This window comes from Ixodes scapularis, unplaced genomic scaffold (genome assembly GCF_016920785.2).
Source record: "Ixodes scapularis isolate PalLabHiFi unplaced genomic scaffold, ASM1692078v2 PGA_scaffold13__105_contigs__length_92229423, whole genome shotgun sequence".
NCBI lineage: Eukaryota > Metazoa > Arthropoda > Arachnida > Ixodida > Ixodidae > Ixodes > Ixodes scapularis.
Window position 1 is genome coordinate 51,596,887 of NW_024609839.1, and position 20,316 is coordinate 51,617,202.

Below are 20,316 nucleotides of genomic sequence, written 5' to 3' on the forward strand. Positions count from 1 at the left end.
TCTTCAGCAGTCCGGGATCCAAGACATATGACGGTACATCAGCCTTGCAGGTGTTATTATGATGAGTAAAAAAATGTTTTGCGAACGAGTGTTAATAAAAATTTACACTAACACGTTTAATTTGTTACACTATGCACGCCAACTCGTGAGCAGCGATTACTTCGCGAAGAAAGGGGGTTATCCTCGATAAAGTCTTCATTCCGGGTGAACAGCTGGGACATCGTACTGTTTTTTTGTTCGCAGTGCGCCGACAGTATGCCGACAGCATCGAGGTTTCTACATATCCCCGGTGGCCAGCAATTCAACGGTGACGAGAAGCTTACCTCCTCGTCACCGGTGGATCGGTTGGGCAAAAGGAAAAGGGGGCAAACAGTTGAGATCAGCAGGAATCGCAGAAACGTGCTTCGCAAGGAACAAAAACGAGAATACAGCACCGGCGTTTCCAGACTGGAAGGCACACGGGAAAGTTATGCGTTGTTTATGGCAAAACATATTGAAGGAAATGTTTCCTACAATTTCGAATATTCGTCGGCAAACTCTAGCATAGTAGCTAAAATTTCTTCGTACCATCTAAAGCAAATAAATTGGTCTCCAAGTACAGCATTACTATATTTTGACTTAAAATACCATACTAGATCGACGACAACCAGCGAAAAAAGAGGATAAACAAAATGACTGGCTTGTTTCACCGATAGATGGCGCATCTTACTGCCCAATCAAAAATAATTATTGTTGTTCTGTATCCAGCCGTTTATTACAGTTACCTAGGTACTTTTTCCTTCCTAGGCACCGCGGTTTACCAAAATAGGTTTACCATCGCTTCGAGAAAACCGGCCCAGGCTTTGTGAGTATAAAGGAGGCTATGGTAGTATCCGATGCCGACAGCACGAAAAACTACGAAAAAAAAAAAAGCGTGGAAAAAGAAATGTCGCCTAGGGAAGAACGGGGCCCCGCACCATAGTGGTGGTTGACTTCACACCGCGCAGATGCGCTTACCAAGGCGTAGAATGCCGCTAAGTGTCCGGACATGCGCTGACATGCACCATATTTTCAACAAAGGTACCAGTTATGTTACATGTGAACTTGGGAAAACGGGCCGAGCTTACGATGATGACGTTTAGCCAGTACGTGCAGAATTTTTCGGCATTGGTGCGATCGCGCATACGAGCAGAGTTTCGATATGCCCCGCCAACGCTTTTTTAAGACATAAAAACTGTCGTGTCGCAAAACAAAAATGATGAATTATGTGTTTCAACATTTGACGAGCGGCTCTAGGAGTCGCTTGTAGAATAATTGTTACGATTTTGCGAAATACTGGTAAACAACGCAAGGTATACCGTCATAATCTAGACACGGAGACAAGGACAAATCAAATAAGGGAGGGTTTATATTATGATGTTTCCTAACCGGCTCGCCTGCATACTTTCGATCCTTGCTAAGGTTACCGTTCTCGCGGATGGCACAAACCGATGCCTCGCGGCGGCGGCGGCGTCTCGGCGAGCTTGCACCCGGGGGCCGCCGCCGACCGATCGCCGTCTGGCCGGGCTCGCTTCGCGACAATCGCCCGTACTCAGACGGGAGCCCCGAAGGTGCGCTCGAGGCGTGGAAACGGCGTTATGTAACGAAATACAAAGGCCATCTACACCACGAACGGGCAACAGCCGATGCAAAGGCGTAGGTGAACGTAAACAACGGCAGAAAAGTGCCGTCGCTCGCCGTTATGAAATGCGTCCCGCAAATTCGGTAATCCGGGGCCGCATCCCTGTCTGCCGCTCGTACTTTCGCTAACTTCACGGCTACTCTGTCTCGCGGGGCTTGCTGACGAAACAATCGGACGATCGTCAGGATGAGCAGTAATTGCTGCAGCCGAGCGCGGCGCAGTTTACCATTGCTCTCGCTGCGAAGGGCTGTCGAGGCAACCACCAACATGGTGGATACCGGTGTTCGGCGTTATCATGTGTCGTAGGTGCAAGGCATGTATACCACAGTTAGCGCCACGCGCATATGCAAAGACACGTTCTTTTGCGCGCTTCGGAACAAAAGAGGAAAATAAGCGTTCGGGACAAAATGGCCAGATGCCATCACCCTAAGCAAAGCGCACATGAGGCATCGTACCCCTGCCGATCTCAGAATGGGACGCAAGACGAAGCCACTTGCTCTCCTCATCGCGTGTCAACCGATGTGTCCGGCTCCGGGCCGGCCACATGACCCCGGCCCGGAGACCTGGGTCATGGGGAAAGCGATGGAGCTTAAAGACACTGTAGCCGCTTTCTACTTGCCGGATTCCTTGCAAGCTACATAGGTCCTCCGACAGTATTCGACGCTTTCTGTCGTTATAGACCATTCCATTTAGCGCTCTCTAGGCGGCATTTTGTTCGACTGCAGCGCCCTCTCCATACATCCGTGAAATTCAGCGGGTTCGGCGGGGTAAAACGAGAGAGAGTGCACGCGCCCGACTCCGCTAGCAGACGACAAACCGGGAAGTTGCCATTCTCCATCTTTGGGCTGTACCGGCGGGCTGCACGGAACATCGAACTCTCGCTCGTGGCTGCCGTTGTGAAGTGGTTCGCGTTCTTAGAATATTTCTCCAAAATCAGCCCAGAGCTCTCTGTTGTTCTATTTCGGCAAATGATCAACTAGCACATCTTTTTCCGTTATTTAAATAGCAGTTGAGTCAGCCGGCAGTAGTAGCCTCAACTACTGCGTGTATTGCGGCAGGAGAGCACGGTTTTATTTATTATTTCAGACTTCCACTCATGGTCGCTAAAGGCCTACACCAGTACGAACTTTGTATAGTAAAAAAAGTACAGCAACCGGATTTACTTTTCGCCGGAGAGACCGGCCAGTGTGACACAGTTTTCCCCCTTTTTTTTTTATTTGCACGCAGGTAACAGCACAATAGACCGATCTCACCAAGCGTTCCACGCATGCGTGACGCCGCCATAACTGTAGTTCGTGGGAGGCAGACGCCAGTTCACGAGAGAGCTCATACCGCCTCGTGCTCTGCTCACGCAGACCTCCAGCAGGGTTGTCGCGCGTGCAGAAAGACTACAGCTCCCACGATGCATGTCGGCAGCGGTGGCGTACTCAAACTAACTGTGAGATCGGTGTTAGTCTTTTTATCTAGCATAGTGTTTCACGATAACTGGCATACCAAAATCTGCGCATCTGCGCTTGAAATTTCCGAAATGACGCGATTTTAAACAGAGTTTGTACGCCACCCGGATGCTAGGTACAGCCCACTAGGCGGAGCAGGCGTCAAACGGGTGAGAGGGGGAGGGCATTTTTTTTAATCTTTTTACCCTCTCTGCTATGACCCCAATGAAACAGTCTGTTCGTGCACCCTATGACGGAGCAATGGTGTCCCGATCAGGACCAACTTAAATAAGGGGGAGACCTGTCTACTGAACGGAGGCTCAGCGCCGGCTCAGTAGTACGCGCATTCCTCACGAACGCTTGTGGTGGCGCTCGGAGCCCCCCTACCTTCCCTCCCGGATCCAGTCCGGGACGCCTTGGGAAACACCGAACCGACGTGGCTACGCCGCTGGAATCTGTGTGTTACGATACGAAAATTTAAGTGTCGGCTCCAACTGCGGGTAATTGGTGCACTGCTGCGTGCCGCTGTGTACCTCGCACATCAAAAAGGGCGAATGATTTCTATTTCACAAATTTCCATCACCAAGTATCCGTTGAATGGATTAAAAGAATCTCAAGAGCGGGTAAGTGTCGACTTTTTTTTTTCATCTCAGTCATTTGGAAAAATAAAAATAATAGCGTCATATTATATTAGAAGAAAAAAGGCATTCAGGACATGTTTCAATGTTTTTTTGTTTTTTTTTTCGTTCTTTTCTTTTAAATGTGAAAAGAACTCCCAATGGCGCCCAAGTGATAGCGGGGGCACTGTCCTATTCTCTCAGAATTTTACAGCAGATAAAAATGAGGAAAATGTGAATTAAAAAAAAAAAAAAACAAAAAAAACAGTGCGGTGCCAGCGATGTTCCGTGTTCGAGATTTATCCGATCGACAAACAGTGCAATTCAAAGCAGACTTGAAAACACCCGGCGACGCATGCACCACCATCGCAAAAACAAAAAAAGTGTGCTTTTTTTTTTGCGTGCAATTCATTTTTTAGGATAATTGCAACAGTTATATATGGCGACACAAGATTTTTATCTGCTACAGACGGCGAGCCCGGTGAACGAAAGGAATACTGCCTCAGAGGGGCCGAGGTGGAGGCGATGGACCCCTCGATATTTTCGCTTGAAAACAGATTCTTCGAGTGCGTGGACAACTGGAAGAGAACGGCACCGTCGTTCAGCGTATTTCTGACGTCCGAGACGCGCGAAGCCTTAGCAATCAGAACGTTGTCTACTGTATTGTGCACACGCAATCTGTTGGACCAAGGAGTCAAGCACGTTTTAACGTCCAAGTTCTCTTCACACAGAGAAGAGTCGCCTTTCTCTGCGGTGGGGCTGAACGGATGCCTAAGGCGCCCTCTCCTCTCTGCACAAAATTGTTATCATCATCATCATCATCATCATCATCATAATTTATTATCCTTGTAGGTTCTCACGGGCATTCCTCAAAGGAGCGGCACAGTTCGATATCGGTGCGCTGCTGCAAAAGCCAGAACTGCAGCCTGCTGCTCCGCCACGAAATATGAAGAATATTTTGCAACCCTTCTTAAAGGAACTTCAGACGTTCCCAGATAAGGAACCACTTTATTGTTTATAACAAATTAAAACTAGTAAAAAACGCAAAACAAAATTTTTGGTAGGTTTTCCAGCTCCAGGATTGCAAACCAGCGCGGAGGCACACATCGGAGGTTTCCTCGTGAGGGCGGCTGACGACAACATTGCCAGCGACAGGTGCTTGCACCAGCTCAAGTCCCCTCTACACAACAGCACAACCGTTACGATAGCATAAAACCTGGACCGTGGGGTACCGCCCAACCCCAGCCCCCGCTTCGTCAACTTTCTGATTACGTTTGAGAGCGCAGCCAATTCTGCCCAGGCGGGGTTATTTGCACCGAGGAAGCCACTGCTGACGTTTACTAAAAGGGTTCTGCCGGCAATTGCGAGCAACCTGCTATTTGCCTGTGGAGTCAACGACTGACAAGATCACAGAACCGGCCCTGGCTGCAGTCGTCGTCAGGAAGTTCACGAGGCCTTTTCTGACGATCATTGCATCAAACATGATGGAGGAGCTCCAGGCAAAGTAGGTCATAAAAGGAAAAACCGACTTCCCGAATTGTGTTGAAGGTGTAGGACTTCTATGAAAAAGCACGCATAAAATTTGTTTTGTAATTAGTGAAAAAAGCTATATATATATTTTTTTTTTAAATTATTACTGTGTGAATCTAATAAAATGAAATATTTGTGCACATAAGCTGCACCAGTGCTAAATAATTTCACGCTTTAATAGACGCCTGTAAGACAAAATCACCGGTTTCAGTATCGCGCCGTGAATCGCGCAGCCTTCCCAGTTCAAATCGATGGGGGGGCTTTGCGCGCCGCCTCGTAGCCGCAACGCCAACTAGAGCTCCAGTAGCTCTCCCATAGGAGGGGCGCGCGATAGACAGGTCTCCCCCCTATTCAAGTTGGTCCTGGTCCCGATGACCGGGCGACCGTCGCCATCGAAGCCCGTGGCTCTAAGTAAGCTTGCGAGTTTAAAACAGAGAAGAAAGCGCGAACGAAGTTTGGGCGCTGCTGACACTCAAGACTGGCGAAGCCTCTCATCCGGGACTTTTCACTCTTTCTAACGATTCAGCGAGGGGGAAAGCACCGGTAGCCCTTTCCCCGTTTCTCTCTCGCCCTCTTTTAGCTCTCACATTGGTCGGCCACAAAACTGCGCAGGCGCATGTTCGAAACGATCATATCTGGACGAATCCAACGTGCTTTGATGCTTCGGGCAAGTCCGCAGTTATTTCCGTTATCATATCTGTGGAGAAATTTCGTGTCTTCCGTGCCTCGGTGGGCTTCAGAAAACCTATCTCTCTCTGAGCAGCGATGTGTGCATGGCCCGTTAGCAAAGCCGCCTCGCGTGAAAGTGCGCGAGGCTTACATTGATCCCTCTGGTAATCTCCCACGTCGTGGCGTGATGCGCTGTTAAACCAGCTTCTTAGAAACAACGGCGCCGAAGTTTCCAAGGAACGAAGAAACTATAATTACAGTTCTTCGACAGTGTATCGATTTCTGTGTCGAAGCGGCGGGAACGCGTTCGGGGGCTTCCAACTCATGCAGGCGCGCGCTTCTCAAGAAACTGCGCGCTTCGCTAATCTTCGTCTTGTTTGTTTGCAGGCTAATAAAACATACCTGAAACGTTTATTATATTTTTTTTTTTGCTAGGCGCGTTTATTTGGAGTTTTATTAATACCGCGTGTAAGTGATTTAACTTTGTAAACGAAACATGCCTCCCTCAGTTCCACAGGCCCTTCCATGGATTCCGAGCAGCGACACGCGGGGCGCGTATGGTCACGTGGTATATTCACAGCGCCTGATTGGCTAGGATGGCTCGTAGCTTGCGCTGCGGTTCATCGTACAAGGTGAAACGAAACATTGTTTCGATCGCGTAGGGAGAAAAAGAACTTCGTTGGGCATTCCGGGCCCTGCATTTTTCAAGAACGCGCCGCAACACCGCCTTCTTATTCCCGGCGCTCTTGAGCTGAGATTCGCGCTGAGATTCGCAAACAAGAGTCGGTTTTCGGACGCGAGAACTTGGGGGGAAGGGGGGGGGGGGGGGGCATGAAAGCGGCCAGGGACGTCAGAACACCAAGCTCTGGTTGGAATGATTAAGTGGGCGGACGGAAAGCTAAATGCCTTTATTTATACTCACTGTTCGAACGGTTTTGAACGCTGAGAGACAGAGGCAGCTACGCCCCAATCGTTTCAAACACGGCTCAGTGTTCTGACGTGCCCGCGCGAGTTCTCGTCTCTTCTTTCCCTCGGTTTCTTTCCGTATTGGCGACTCCAGCGAAATCGACGGCAGCTATCGGTTAGAGGTCCCCGTGAATAGGTTGTAGGGCTTTCGCGACAGGTTCGCTCGTCAACCTTCTCAAAAGAATCAGAAGCGCCCGTCGGCTTTAAAAGACGTACTGAAACTTTACCAATATACGGTCGAGGTTCTTGGCTTTCTGCGGCGTTTCGATTGCCCCGATCCAAAATAGACCGTGTTGGGACGTTGTGGACACCGACTCGTGTTCGGGGAGGAGATTCGCACGTCCCGACCCTAGAGGCTAAGTTGGAAACTAAACCCGCGCGAGGACAGCAACGACGTGAACGGACCGATCTCAGCGGCAAGTCTGGCTACGCCACCACTGCCGCGATGCATCGAATAAATTGTATTCTTTCTGCACGCGCGACAGCCGGCTAGCCCACATGGCGCGTTTTTCAGTGCGTCTAGACGCGCGTCTCGGCTTGGCGCGCGCGCTAAGCGGGACGCGTGCGCCCAGTCAAACCACACGCAGCGCTTCCGCGCAGCGCTTCGCGTCTGCGTTTCCGAAGCGTCTGCCCAACGTAGCCAGACGCGCTGAAGAAACAAATGCAAACATTAAATAGAAATCGCGCGGTAGATGATGGCTACATGCCGTAATATTTAATTTTAGTAATAGTAAGCACTCATTTTTATTACAGTAATCGCAATGAAGCTCAATTTCACTAATTTTCATCCTTTTTAGTGCGTACGCATCATCCACGTTTCGATACGCCATTGGCATCACCATCTCCCGCGCCTAAACGCTGGCCGCTACAGATCAGAAGTTGCGTTGCTGCTGTTATTGCCGATAGTGTCAATTTATTACCTTTGTCTCTCGGATTAATATATTACTTTTAACAAAGCTCTGTGACGCGGACAAAATGGAGCGCGAGCTGGACGTGCTTCTTTTGCGCAAGAGGCTCGTGCTCTTGCAGCTGCTAGTTAAGAAAAGAGCACGAGTAGAGCGTAAATGGTGGGTTCGCCCAATCTTCGAGAAGCGAAGAGAAGAAGGACTTTACCATACTGCGGTAAGCTCCTCTCACGTGACTTATGTGCATTCGCATGCATAACACTTTGTGATTTCTTCACTTCAGATGAAACGTATGAGAGACGGCGACGTCGACTTCTTTGTGAGGTTTTACCGCATGACTCCTCCGACTTTTGATGAACTGCACGACATGGTGAAGGAGGACCTGACACGGCAGTTCTTCATCCGTGAGCCGCTTCCATCGGAAGAACGCCTTGCGATTGCCCTGAGGTATCGTATTTTCAGAAGCTGCCTCTATTGTTTACATGTGGGTCAGATATTCCCGTCTAGGGTGATAGCCATTTCTTTGAGTCTGCCTGCGCGTAATGTGTGAAAAATATGGCAATGAAAACTTCCCATTCCCATCACATAGCCCTTCCAACGAACGACAGCTAGCGACGAAGGTTACAATCAGTCAGCCAAACTTGCGTAGACTGGTCGTGTGAAGTAAGATGCATCAATGAAGTGAGCAAAGGTTGCACTCTGTATTTCATTCTGTTCTGTTGCAGCTACCTATCATCTGGCCAACAGATCAAGGACGTGGCCCTGCTATACAGGGTTGGGCTGGAAACAGCGCGACAGGCAGTCCATGTCACGTGCCGGGCCCTGTGGGAGAGGCTGCACCAACCATTCATGAAGGTATGTTCTACTAACTTGATGTGATATGTTTCACATTTCTTTGTAAACAGGAAAAAATTAAAACATGGTTATACTTGAAGCGAAAAAAGTCAGCGATGTAACTCTATTGATAAAAATTTGTAGTCTTTTATAAAAATGCAAACAGGTGGGTTTATCAACCTACAAAGAAAACTAACAAATCTACTACAGATCGCAACCATGCTAACACGAACAAAACTTTGAGAAAGTTGCAATTCATACATTATTGTTACCACAATTACTCAGTCGGAAAGGATACTTGGTGAGAGATCCGACAATAACCTCGAGAAAAACCTTAGTACGTCATATCTGCATCAGTGCTTCGAGTGCGGGACCTCCTCCTCCAATTTCGGCAGGGGGTAGGAGACCCTCCCGTTGTACCCGAGGTTACTCTGTCTTAGTCCTGTGCTTGGGGAACAGAGTCCTGGTAAATTGTAAGAATACATAGCTGTAGATGTGTCGGTTTAATGTTTTCGAAAAAGAACAAATAGAGCCCCCCCTCGCCCCAAAAAAGCGTTACTTTTTAACTTTTTTTTAGCAGCATTGTGTTTCAAAGTTTGTTTGGGGGGTTGCGGGAGGGACTACAGTTGGGGAGGTACAAATGCTGAAAGCATGTGTGTTTGTGCACCGAATGTTCTGCCAGAGCACCAGCGCCACGGCGTTCATTTTCGTTGCCTGCGGCGCCGCTATCGTAGTCGCTCTTCTATTAACACGCACAGATAAGCAAGCGCCTAGACATTGCATACCCTCGCAGGCGTACATCATCTGTACATACAAGTGCGTGCATCCACAATATGGATGAAGAGGTTCGTCTCAAGGGTGCTTTTGCTAAACAGTTTCTCAGAAACCACTGCAAGAGACGGCGGTAGTTTTTTTTCTTTTCTTTTTCGATTGCTTTACACAACGAGAGTAGGCAATTTAGAACTTTGCCCGTCTTTTGTCCGAACCTGTCATGACGTTTCCCTTCCTTTGCAACTTTGGCACATGGTTCTGTTTACTGTTGCTTGCCATTTTTATTTTTTAGTCATTTTCAATATGTGTGCTTTCTCACAAAACGATAGAAGGGATTTTTTTAATGAGCTGTTTATGCCCACAGATTTATTAATCCAAGGAATGATAGCAGAAAAAAAGAAAGAAAGATGCTTGCTTTAGTGACTATGAAGCACCGTAGTCAACATGTGCAACAGTGGCAAGCAAGCTGCCATGCCGCGCAACTTGTGAGCTATACATACTGGGCGAAAATACAGCGGGCCTCAGCGGGTACTTGAAAATTAGCGTCGGGCCGGGCCGGCTGTCTAAAAGAGCTAGCGAACCGCTGGGCGGGGCTGGGCTTAAGTGACATGAACAGCCTGTACCTGTGCTCGAGCTAGGAGAGACCCCCCCCCCCCCCCCCCCCCCTCCCCCCAGACTGGAGGGGGACTTTAAGCCCTCTCTGCATGTGAAAGAAAGGAACAAAATGGACATGAACAGGATGAGACGTCTTTCTAGGTGCTTAATTTTCCCCAGAATGTAAGCATTTCATTCCAGCAAGCATACTTTCATAAGAATCAATAGATTGGGTTGCTACATTCCATGATAAAATGAAGTGCCGAAAACACATTAAACAAGAATGTTTCGCAACTTGATTTTGTCCTTGTAACTTGCTTTTATCCCTGTTTAAAATTTAGTGACCTTTATTGTGTGAAGCATGCTTCTTCTTTATCACATACCCTCTTCCAACATGTTTCTCTACTCCAGCCTTTATTGGAATATGTCAACAATCGCTCTTTTTGATCTTGGCTGTGGGAACCTTCGCATTTTTGTATGGCCACTTGTCACACTTCATAGGGCATGTTAGGCTCCACTAATGGCTTCTCTTTCTAGCCTCCTACTGAGGCTGAGTGGGTGGAGATCGCGGAGGGGTTCAGGAGGAGGTGGCAGTTCCCCAACTGCCTAGGAGCTGTCGATGGCAAGCACGTTGCAATCACCTGTCCCAAGGACTCTGGCAGCGTTTTCTACAATTACAAGGTGTGTATCACATGAAGAAGATGTCTAAATAAATCATGTCGTACAAATTAGAGAAAGTGGTAAGGAAAAGACAAACTATGAAGTGGGAGAAAAAGACACAGGGGGGCTACAGCTGAGCGTCATTTTTGAAGAAGGGTAACATTCCAGCATCAGTTCTTGAGAAGAAGTCTGTGGAACCTCTCAACTCACTCTTTCTTGAATGCGTGGGTAACATTGAAAAAATAAGGAAGACTATCGTCACTATCCTGAAGGATGATATAAATTGCCTGGCGAGACAGTGAACCAAACAAGGATAATGTTAAGTTTAAAGCTTCCCCCTAAAGATCACAAACCAGGGTCGCTAATCTCGTCAAGCACAACTTTGTGCCCAAAGTTTGCGGAACGCGCTAATTGGACTCGCGCGACGCTGACGTCACGCCGAGCAAGGTGTCAATCATTCGAATGCTCATTTCTTTGAGAGAAGCAGAATGTAGCGAAGTTCATCGAGTCGCGCGTGAGGGGCGCGAGGAGCCCGCTGATTGAACGGCTTCGCCGATGACGTAGCGCCCGTTTGTCCCTACATCCCTACACCAAGCTAAAATTAATGCTTTGCAGATTGTCCCTTGGCGACCGGCTGACGCTCCAAATCCCTCCAAAGTTTGTGTTTAAAAAAAAACCTCGTTTGTCGAAGTTGTCGCTGACGTCAAAGTGACGTTTCCGAACTTTGCGAGAGCCGTGGTTTGAGCTCGAGATCTTCGCTTCGGATCGAGGCGAAGTTTGTCAACATGGCGGTGCCGTACGCTGCGACTGAGCTTATCTTCCGCCATCGTCGGCGTCGCTACCGAGACCACCGGGGACGCCTTTCAACTCCCCGACGACGACTTTCGGCCACAGTACCGGCTATCGAAAGCCATAGTGCGTTGACTCTGCGACGAGCTTCGTTCAGCGCCCGGACTTCGAGGTGGCCGACAATCGCGTCTACCATGACCGTGGAACCACAAGTTCTCTGCGCGCTCCGGTTCTTCGGAACCGGTAGCTTTCAAGGCATGGTGGCGACTGACGAGCACCTGTCAGTCTCCCACATGACTGTGAGCCGGGCTGTCAGAGTTCTTGCGGCTGCCATCGCTTTTTTCTGTAATATCCGAAGAGGTGCTAATAAGCTGGTTGACAATTCAGAATGTTGGAAAACAAACAAGAGCCGGGGTAATTCTAGGGTAGGGTCGAGTCTCCCGGCAGCCGGCAGAATTATTCCCCGGAAATTCTACTGGCAGTCGTTGCTCATTGGCGGTCAAATCAGTTCATCGAACGAGGTGTCATTGACAGATCGTTTCATCGGCACGCAATGTAATCACATGAAGAGATTTTCTTCAGTTAGAGGTATATACACATTCAACATTTTCACACCTTTATACATGTAAGTGGGGTGTCCCATAAATAACCCAAATAACCCTCTAAAAAGTGTATCAATAGACCTTATAAAAAAAAAATGTAAACCTCACACCTTTAAAAACTCATAATTTTTTAAACACGTTCCTTAAAACGTGTGATAATGCACTACACCTTTTTAAGATGTAAAACTACAATACCCCTTCTTGTCAGGCACGTAGCCAGGGCGGGGAGGAACCATAAGGCCCCCCCGAAATCTTCCATTTGCTGAGGCCTCCTCTCCCCCCTCCCCCTCATAGAGCACTTTGTCATGACCGCCCCCCCCCTCCCCCTGAAACAAAATCCTGGCCACGTGCCTGCTTCTCGTCAAGGTGTAATTACCACAGTACATTTCTTTTTTGGGGTGTACACAGTGGCCCGGGACACAATAAAATGACTGAACAAATAAATTACGCAAACGAGTCGCCAAAGAAGTGCGTTGCTTCTTGGCGAGTGTCGAGGCAATTTCAGCCGAAAACCGGCTTCAATACTGGCCGGATGTACGGTTTTGCGCCTCGTCCCGACATCCGGCAGGTATGGGTGTACCGATGCAAATAAACGATTTATGTCTAATAGCACTGCCACCACTGATCTCTTAGTAGGCTGGATCGCGGATATAGGCCTGTATTGCTGGGGTCGAGCGGCACCACCGGCAGTCATTGCTTGACATGAGCTAATGCATGCTATAGGAGAAACGGGAAAACTCAATTTTATTACGTTAGTAGGTTGTTCTCAATAATGAAACTTCTATCGTGCTTCCCCAAATAACAGTTAATATTGTGTGCAAGAATATTAAATGCGTTAGAATACCAATCTTGTTTAAATAAATGTTGTGTGGTTGAGGGTGGAGGGCGACTTTGTTGGGCGTTAACTGTGATGTGTTTAATGAGACAAGGGCTACCGAGAGTTATTGTGGAGTCATACGTGATCTCGGAGTCATCAGAGCTCAGCAAATGATAAGTTAGAAGGCCTTTACTGGGGACATTCGCATCGCATCGTTTTAACCGCTTGTCATAGTACTTCATGGTGAAAGCTTTTTCTTTGAACTGCTGCGAGGGCTTCCGTGACAAACTGAAACTCGGAGCGGCCGTTCAGTCGCTGAACGCGCCATTTATTTAGCAACCGAAGCAAGCGACGTCGGTAAAATCGGTGGTCCTCCGGGCCATTTTTTTTAATCAATGTTCGAAAGTTTGACGAATGTCTATTTGACCTTTAAGCACCTGATATAATCGTCGCAGCACGTCATAAAATACTCGCCCTTGAACACTGCATACAAGCTTCCTATTTTTGCGTGTTTCTCCCTTAGACTTGCGTGTATTGCCTCATGGTGTAATACGCCAAAACAACAAGGACGAAACCGAAGGGAGAACTAGACAGGACGCGGCGTATTGCCTGTTGTCAAGCAATAGCCGCGGTGAGGCCAGTGACGGGCTCCCGATCCGCGATCCAGACTTGCACTTTGAGAGTTCTAATGCATTGCACCCGTGGAGTGCTGCACGGAGAACAGGCCCCGAACGAACTTGCCGAATGCACCGAGTGCAGACTGGTACTGACGCCGTAGGTGTTGTAGAAAAGTACCAACCTCAAACCGAAACTAACACCTTTTTGTTCGACATGATGGGTGGGCATGCGAGAGCGCAGTCGCTGCCATTGTTTATCTATAAACTTTGGTTGCTGCAACGTGTAACTTATATTTGCGATGACTTCTAATTAAGGAACTCGGCTGTTAGAAATATCTACAGACGGCATAAGTTTCCGAAACCAGCTGACTACAAAACAGCATACACTTGAGAAAATTGATGGCACTGTAAGCGCAAGATCTTGCTTCGTTTTAAGCATAGTATAATGAGTGAACCACTGAAAGGATGCGGCTTAAATCTAGTTCTTTGGAACATCTAACAATACGTTTCGTGAGACTTTTTATTTCCCTTGTGAGGGCATTGAAAACGAGACCTTTCTCAAAAAAAAAATAGAAAATACGACGGGGCAAGATAGCTGTCGTTCAAATATGACTGCGTGAGCCTCGGGCAACGTTTTCATGTTTAGACTTCCCGGACGCTGAGTAAATGCGTCACAAGTTTCTGGCAAGGGAGCTTTGTCGAAAATGTTCCACTTTTCACCCGCACATACATGATGCAATATCTCGCGGCCTCTGCGTTTGTCCTGGGCCTTTCATTACACACTGGTAGGTTTCAGCGTCTGCACGGCTAGAAAGTGACTCAAATTTTGCAAATAAAACACGGGTCGTCGATTCCTCCCTTCGTGAAATATCGGACGCTTACAATTCAAGCTCGCGTTTGGGTTTGTGGCCTGCGGGACGCGATTTTGAGCAGAAAACCAACTTTTTCTTTTGGTTCCGCTGTGCGAATGCCGCATCATAGCAGACAAACTCTCGTCGTCTGCTCTCGCTCCTCGCCTGGGCGAGGCATGACGGGATTGTCGGCGCTAGAGAGCTCAAAGACAATGTACAGTGAGCGGCGTGAACGCTCGCCTCCCCGCGCTGTCTCGTGCTCTCGTGCACCGCCTAGAGATTGCGGGGGATTTTTCGTCAAAAGTTGCGAAGTTGAGCGCGCGCAGGGAGGAGGAAACTTTGCGGCATTCTTTTGGTCACTCCTCACGCTACGTCGGAAAGTGAAGAATGTTTTTCTCCACGAGTTTAGCTACCCAGAAATGTCTTTCCACGCACGTAATCAACCAAAATAAAATTTGCAGTATATTGGCTCTAAATTTCTCTGAGGGCACAATGTAGTGAGTCTGGAAAAAAGTCTTGTGCTAACAAATTGAGAACTAATTGATGTTAAGATGTCACCCTCTTGCTTGTGTCGTATTCTTCTGCTTCCAAGTTTCTCTTTTCCTTACCGCAGTCTCGGGTTCAGATCACATTGATTGCACTCATTGTGCGACTTATCCCTGGGCAGTTTGCCTGAGACAGTAAGGTTTTACACGTGTACAGGCATTCCACGACCATATCCCCCACCCGACATTTGTAGAAGAGTTTTTGGAATTTACCACTGTGTCGTGTTGCCTAAACTCAACGTCCAATTGCGACACATTATGTGTGTCTTTAACAAATGCAGACCTAAGATCTATCGGTATACCACTGCTCCCGCCAAGCACATAGCCAGGAGTTCTTTTTTGAGGGGAGGGGGGAGGCCCATCGTTGTCAGTTTGGCCTGGGTGAGGGAGAGGGCGTGCCATCAAATTTTGTAGGTGGCCCGAGAACCCTGGGCCTTGCCTCTGGATATGTGCCTGGTTCCAACATCAACCTCCACTCTGTCTGATGCACACTTCTTTGATGTGCACAATAATCTCGCGAGTCTCCTTCCACCATCAGGAGGCTACTAATTTACACAGTGACATTTGCTGAGTGCTGTGGCCGGCAATTTAAGTCTGTTATTTCAAGTACTCTTCAAAACGCATAGTATTTAGCATAGTTTCTCTGCACAGTGGAATTTCACCTCAAATCGAGTCGTTGAAATATTTTATGGGAAGCTCATAGCTGGTAAAGTATCACATTAAGTTTAATTTAAGACGGGGCAGTCTAAAGGCTTGTCTAGCCTGAAGGTGTTGCAAACTAAGAATATGGAACTCGGTGATGTTGTCCTTACAGTGAATGCTTTGATGAACTAAGTTGCCCTACTTTTGTTTCAGGGCACTTACTCCATAGTCCTGATGGCTGTGGTAGACAGCAAGTACAAGTTTGTGCTTATTGACGTCGGTGCAGAGGGACGACAAAGTGATGGCGGCATTTTCAAGGCCTCCGAGATTGGTCAAGGCCTAGATCAAGGCACACTCAACCTGCCGAAGCTGGGAGTGCTCCCAGGGTGTCAAAAGCCACGCCTGGTACCCTACGCATTTGTGGGCGACGAGGCGTTTCAGCTTCGCACCGACTTTCTCCGCCCATATCCGGCGAAAGGTCTTGCTGATGAGAGGAGGGCCTACAACTACAGACTCAGTCGAGCTCGGTAAGTTCATACCAGAGCTGTATATGGGGAGAATTTGGCCAGTTTATGATCTCGCCGCCATAACGCCCCTCTCCCAAGTAAGCCAGTCAGCCTGCGGCGCAGAGCGAGAGGAATGAGCGCATGCGCACGAACTCCCGGCTGCTCCCAGCTGTGCGGGGAGGGCCACCATTTTCATTCATTCGTCCGGCAGAATAAATGGGATTGACATCAAAATTTCGGTTTTCTCTTTTGATTTGGCAGGCTCTGGCAAGAAAATGATATAGTGTTATTCCCCAGCGGCTTAAAGAGCTAACGAATAAAGTTTCTCCATGTTTAGACGCAAACTTTTATTCAGGCGAAAAAGAAATAAGCTCGTAGTAGACAACTTGTAGCCTCAACAGTGCTTGGCGCGCCGACAGCGTCGCATCAAAACGGCGGTAGTCTTTTCTTTGCTCCCTTCTTTCTCTCTCGCTCCTTCGTCACTCTCCTCCCCTTCTTTCACTTTTCTCCTCTCCAGCACCTTCGTCGCCACACCCACTGGCCAGATTCTCCCCATATACGGGTCTGGTTCGTGTTGCACAATCAAACCACCAGACACAAAATTGTGGTGCAGTGCATGTTTTGATCATAGAGTTATTATAATGTACGCTAGAGGTTCAAGTGGCGCTAGTGTGCTGACGCAAATTGAAGCAGACAGCAACCAGTCGAAAATTGACTTCCGGTAATACATTTCTATGGGAAAAAGTGAGTGCATTTTCTCTCTGCGCTCGATCATAAGAGCAAATATCCCGAATAATTCATACGCAATAGGTAGCTTAGAACATTTCTCAGTAATGCCGACGAAATATTTGGTCAGTTACGGTGTTTTTCTTTCAAATTCATCGCATTAAAAACGGTGCTAAAAGAGCTTCGTACGTGTATTTATGTGCACTGTCGGACACTGTTAGCGCGAACACGACGTCGGCGCTTTTCAGCGTGGGGGATATACGTGCCAAACGAACGAAGAACATCTGGAAATTAAGAAAGACGGCAAGAACTACGCAGTAACACCGGATCAGAAACATACACGTGCATATACAATCAAAATTAATTGAAGGCCACGTAATCTATTCCTATTTTAAATAAGTAAGTATACCGTTTTATTCTTTCTGCTCTGGGCGAAGCTGCTTGTTCTACGTTCAAAATATCACTCGCACGCTCGAAATCTTTGAGAACAAGTGGCCGATAAAAGCTGCCCAGCAGAGAAAACAATACGAAGAGACAACTTTTATAGCCCACGGACTTTATTCTCTACGTTTTGAATGTTTTTGTCCGCTCATGCACGACGGGGTCATTTTTATATAGTGACAGGACTGGCATATTAGCAATATATAAGCGTCACCGGATTGCTGGCGAGCCTTGAACACACTCTACATTCCTTTCGATTGTAATTTTGCTTCGAATCGTCGCTTGTTTTTACACACCTGCTGCGGAACACACGTTTGGGACTGAAATGTAGCGAAGTTAAACATCGGTCACTGATGAAGAAAAATGCGCTAACTAAAGCAATACTTTTACAGTGTTAATCAAGGTACATACTATTCGGTACGACCCAAATAACCAAAGTGTTCCGTGTTATTTTCCGGCGAAGAGACAAAATGCACGCGCGCTTTCCCATAGGAATACACAGGAAGACTGGAAAAGTAGACTGGTTGCTGTCTGCTTCAATTTGCGTCACGGAAGTCGCATAGACACTAGCGCCAGTTGAACCTCTAGCGTACATTATAATAACTCTATGGTTTTGATAACTGCTATAGATAAGAAGTTGGAGTCAAGATTAATGAAAATCTTTGCACTAAGACAAGCTTGCTAAATTGGTGAAATCTGAGCACATGAACACAGTCTTAAAAGGACACTGAAGACAATTTGCATGTTCTATTTAAAATTGAAGTATATGTCAGGAGTTTCCCCGGCTATGTTGACCATGTTCCAACCGAAACTGAACTTCCGTCTGGTACAAATCATGAAAGCAGTCCTCTTAATAGTCATACTGTGAGCAACACTTCTCGGGGTATCTAGTGACCGGGAAAACCGGGACAAACCCGAATATTTCGGAATATGCAATTTGGATCAAGCCTGCAGAAAATTATCCTCACAGTGCTCAATTTCTTGTGTTGTAATTGTCTTGTATATTTAACCAGATTGTTTTATATATTTAAGTGGTCAGGGAGTTTTGCCTGAAATTGTCAGGGAATTTCAAAATAATAAATTGCTAGACACCGGGCTTCTATTTTGGGGGACGAAAATCCAGTTAGTTTTGATTTTGCTAGTTTATTTGCAGATGCAGGCACAGGAGTTAACAAAAAGGACAGCGACACGTTTCGGCGCATTGCAAGTCCTGAACATCTTGAGAGTGGGCTATCCAAGGAGTTTATTAGTACTAGGAGGGGGCACATTGCAATATGTGTGAAGCCCAGTCATAAAAAAAGTTTAAACAATGTTGTACCAAACTTGACCCAAGATCTCTCTGGCAATTGGTGCACGTGACATGTCACGTGCGAGATGGATGGTTGATTGTAGCAGGATTCCTTGCAGGCTTGCGCGCGCTCCGTCCGGTAGGTTTTATCAGATCGAAGGCTAGATGTGAAGCAAGCAGCTCCGTCCGGTAGATTGCGTCTTGGGCCGATAAGTGAGGAGTGTAAGGAGGAAAATGAGAAAGGCGAGGCGTCAAGGGAGCTTGGATTGTGGAGGCTACACGGCTGACGTCATGCCCCCTCCTACCCTTCTAATCTTCCAATCGACAACACTTGTTTGTCGATTGTGCCCAAGCACTGCAGACAGTGCCAACAGGGCAAGCCGTCTTGAATTTTCAACTTCAATGACCTTGGTCACACGGCAGGATGCCGCGGATGACCTCGAGCTCGGCATACACCGGATGTGCTCAACTCGGGAGCTCATCACTGCGCAAACTTCCACCTCCTCCTCTAATTTCACTATCTTGAGTTTAGCGCTCTAGCAGCATTGTAGTCTACTACGAGGAGGAACTTTTTAACCTCGCGACTACAGAAAGGTGCACCTGCCTTGCAACAGAAATTTTGCCATCTTTTTTTTTCTTTTTGCCCCCAATAGTATTACTTTTATAACTGCCTCTTGTGAAGTGCTCAGCACATTTAAGAAACTGTCGTAGGATTTTGTCTTGCAATGATTTTGTGAATCGATTTACACTCGGGTTTCATCATACACATTTTTTAGTCTCAAGTCTTTCATAAATTGCTTAGAAGTGCATCCAGTTTCCATGTTTAGAACATCTGTCAGTGTTTCACTATTCCTTTTATTCCAGTGCTATTGTGTGCACACTAATCACTTTAATAACTTCTGTCAAACAGGAGGTGTGTGGAGAATGCCTTTGGGATCATGTCCGCCCGGTGGAGAATTCTCCTCCGGACAATCAACCTCCTGCCAGAGAACGTCGATTACGTCATCAAGTCCTGCTGTGTCCTGCACAACTTTCTCTTGGCACACAGCGAACACCCAGCAGCCTATGCTGATCAAGACGACAACATGGGAAACCCCACGGCAGGAGGGTGGCGCCGCGAGATCCCAGACTCAGCGAGGGAATTGCTGTTTCCGCTGGAGGCCACACGTGCACGGAACTTTGGCGATGATGCAGACTTCGCCAGGAAGATGTACATGTATTATTTCTGTAGTCCTGCTGGGGAGGTTTCCTGGCAGTGGGACCAGCCTGGCGTGAACAAACAGGTTGCACGAAGCAACCTGCGAAAGCTCGGAGTCCATGTGAACCTCATGTAAAATTTTGAGTCAAGTTGACATTTATTTGGCGAACCTCGGAAGACACAAAACAAAATATTAACTAGATTCTGAACTTTAATAAACACAATAGACCATTCGCAATATCCCCCAAGCGCCCTGGCCCATGCTAGAGGAATCATGGGAACGGTGTCCCTTCAGCTCCTTAGTGATCGGTAATTTCGACCCAATTTATGGTTACATAGCTTTTGAGTGTAATTCGGAGTCACCCTGAACAAGCGCCTGATATACCCTAAGGCCTTATCATATCGCTCTTAAAATTTCTTAATGTCAGCGTTTTTGACACTGTGCATGCTGTCCACCCTTCAACCTGGACGGGCTGCAGAAATCTCTTGCATTATTATCATTTTCGTGATATTAAGTTGGAAACTTTAAAAATGCTATAAGCCCCACTGACTCCGAGCTAAATCCTGGTTTTTGTTGTTGTGAATTGTCGGCTTTTTAAACCATTGCCGCTAAAACAACAATCACGAGAATGATAATATTGCAAGAGATTTC

At 47.4% G+C, this 20,316-nt stretch overlaps 1 protein-coding gene across 1 annotated transcript; it reads left to right on the plus strand.

The window, feature by feature from the left end:
- The first annotated feature begins 7,742 nt into the window (after nucleotides 1-7,742).
- Nucleotides 7,743-19,978, plus strand: LOC115332295 (protein ANTAGONIST OF LIKE HETEROCHROMATIN PROTEIN 1). The gene is made up of 6 exons (XM_040213367.3): nucleotides 7,743-8,000; nucleotides 8,067-8,230; nucleotides 8,509-8,638; nucleotides 10,520-10,663; nucleotides 15,719-16,032; nucleotides 19,377-19,978. The coding sequence occupies exons 1-6, from the start codon at nucleotides 7,854-7,856 to the stop codon at nucleotides 19,798-19,800; spliced, it is 1,323 nt and encodes a 440-aa protein (XP_040069301.1). The 5' UTR covers nucleotides 7,743-7,853; the 3' UTR covers nucleotides 19,801-19,978.
- Nucleotides 19,979-20,316: the final 338 nt, after the last annotated feature.

Bases quoted from the DNA above. Each gene is read 5' to 3' on its own strand.
- LOC115332295 (XM_040213367.3), top strand. From the start codon at position 7,854: ATGGAGCGCGAGCTGGACGTGCTTCTTTTGCGCAAGAGGCTCGTGCTC. The intron at 8,639-10,519 runs GTATGTTCTACT...TTCTCTTTCTAG, and splicing joins TGCACCAACCATTCATGAAG to CCTCCTACTGAGGCTGAGTG. The intron at 16,033-19,376 runs GTAAGTTCATAC...TCTGTCAAACAG, and splicing joins TACAGACTCAGTCGAGCTCG to GAGGTGTGTGGAGAATGCCT.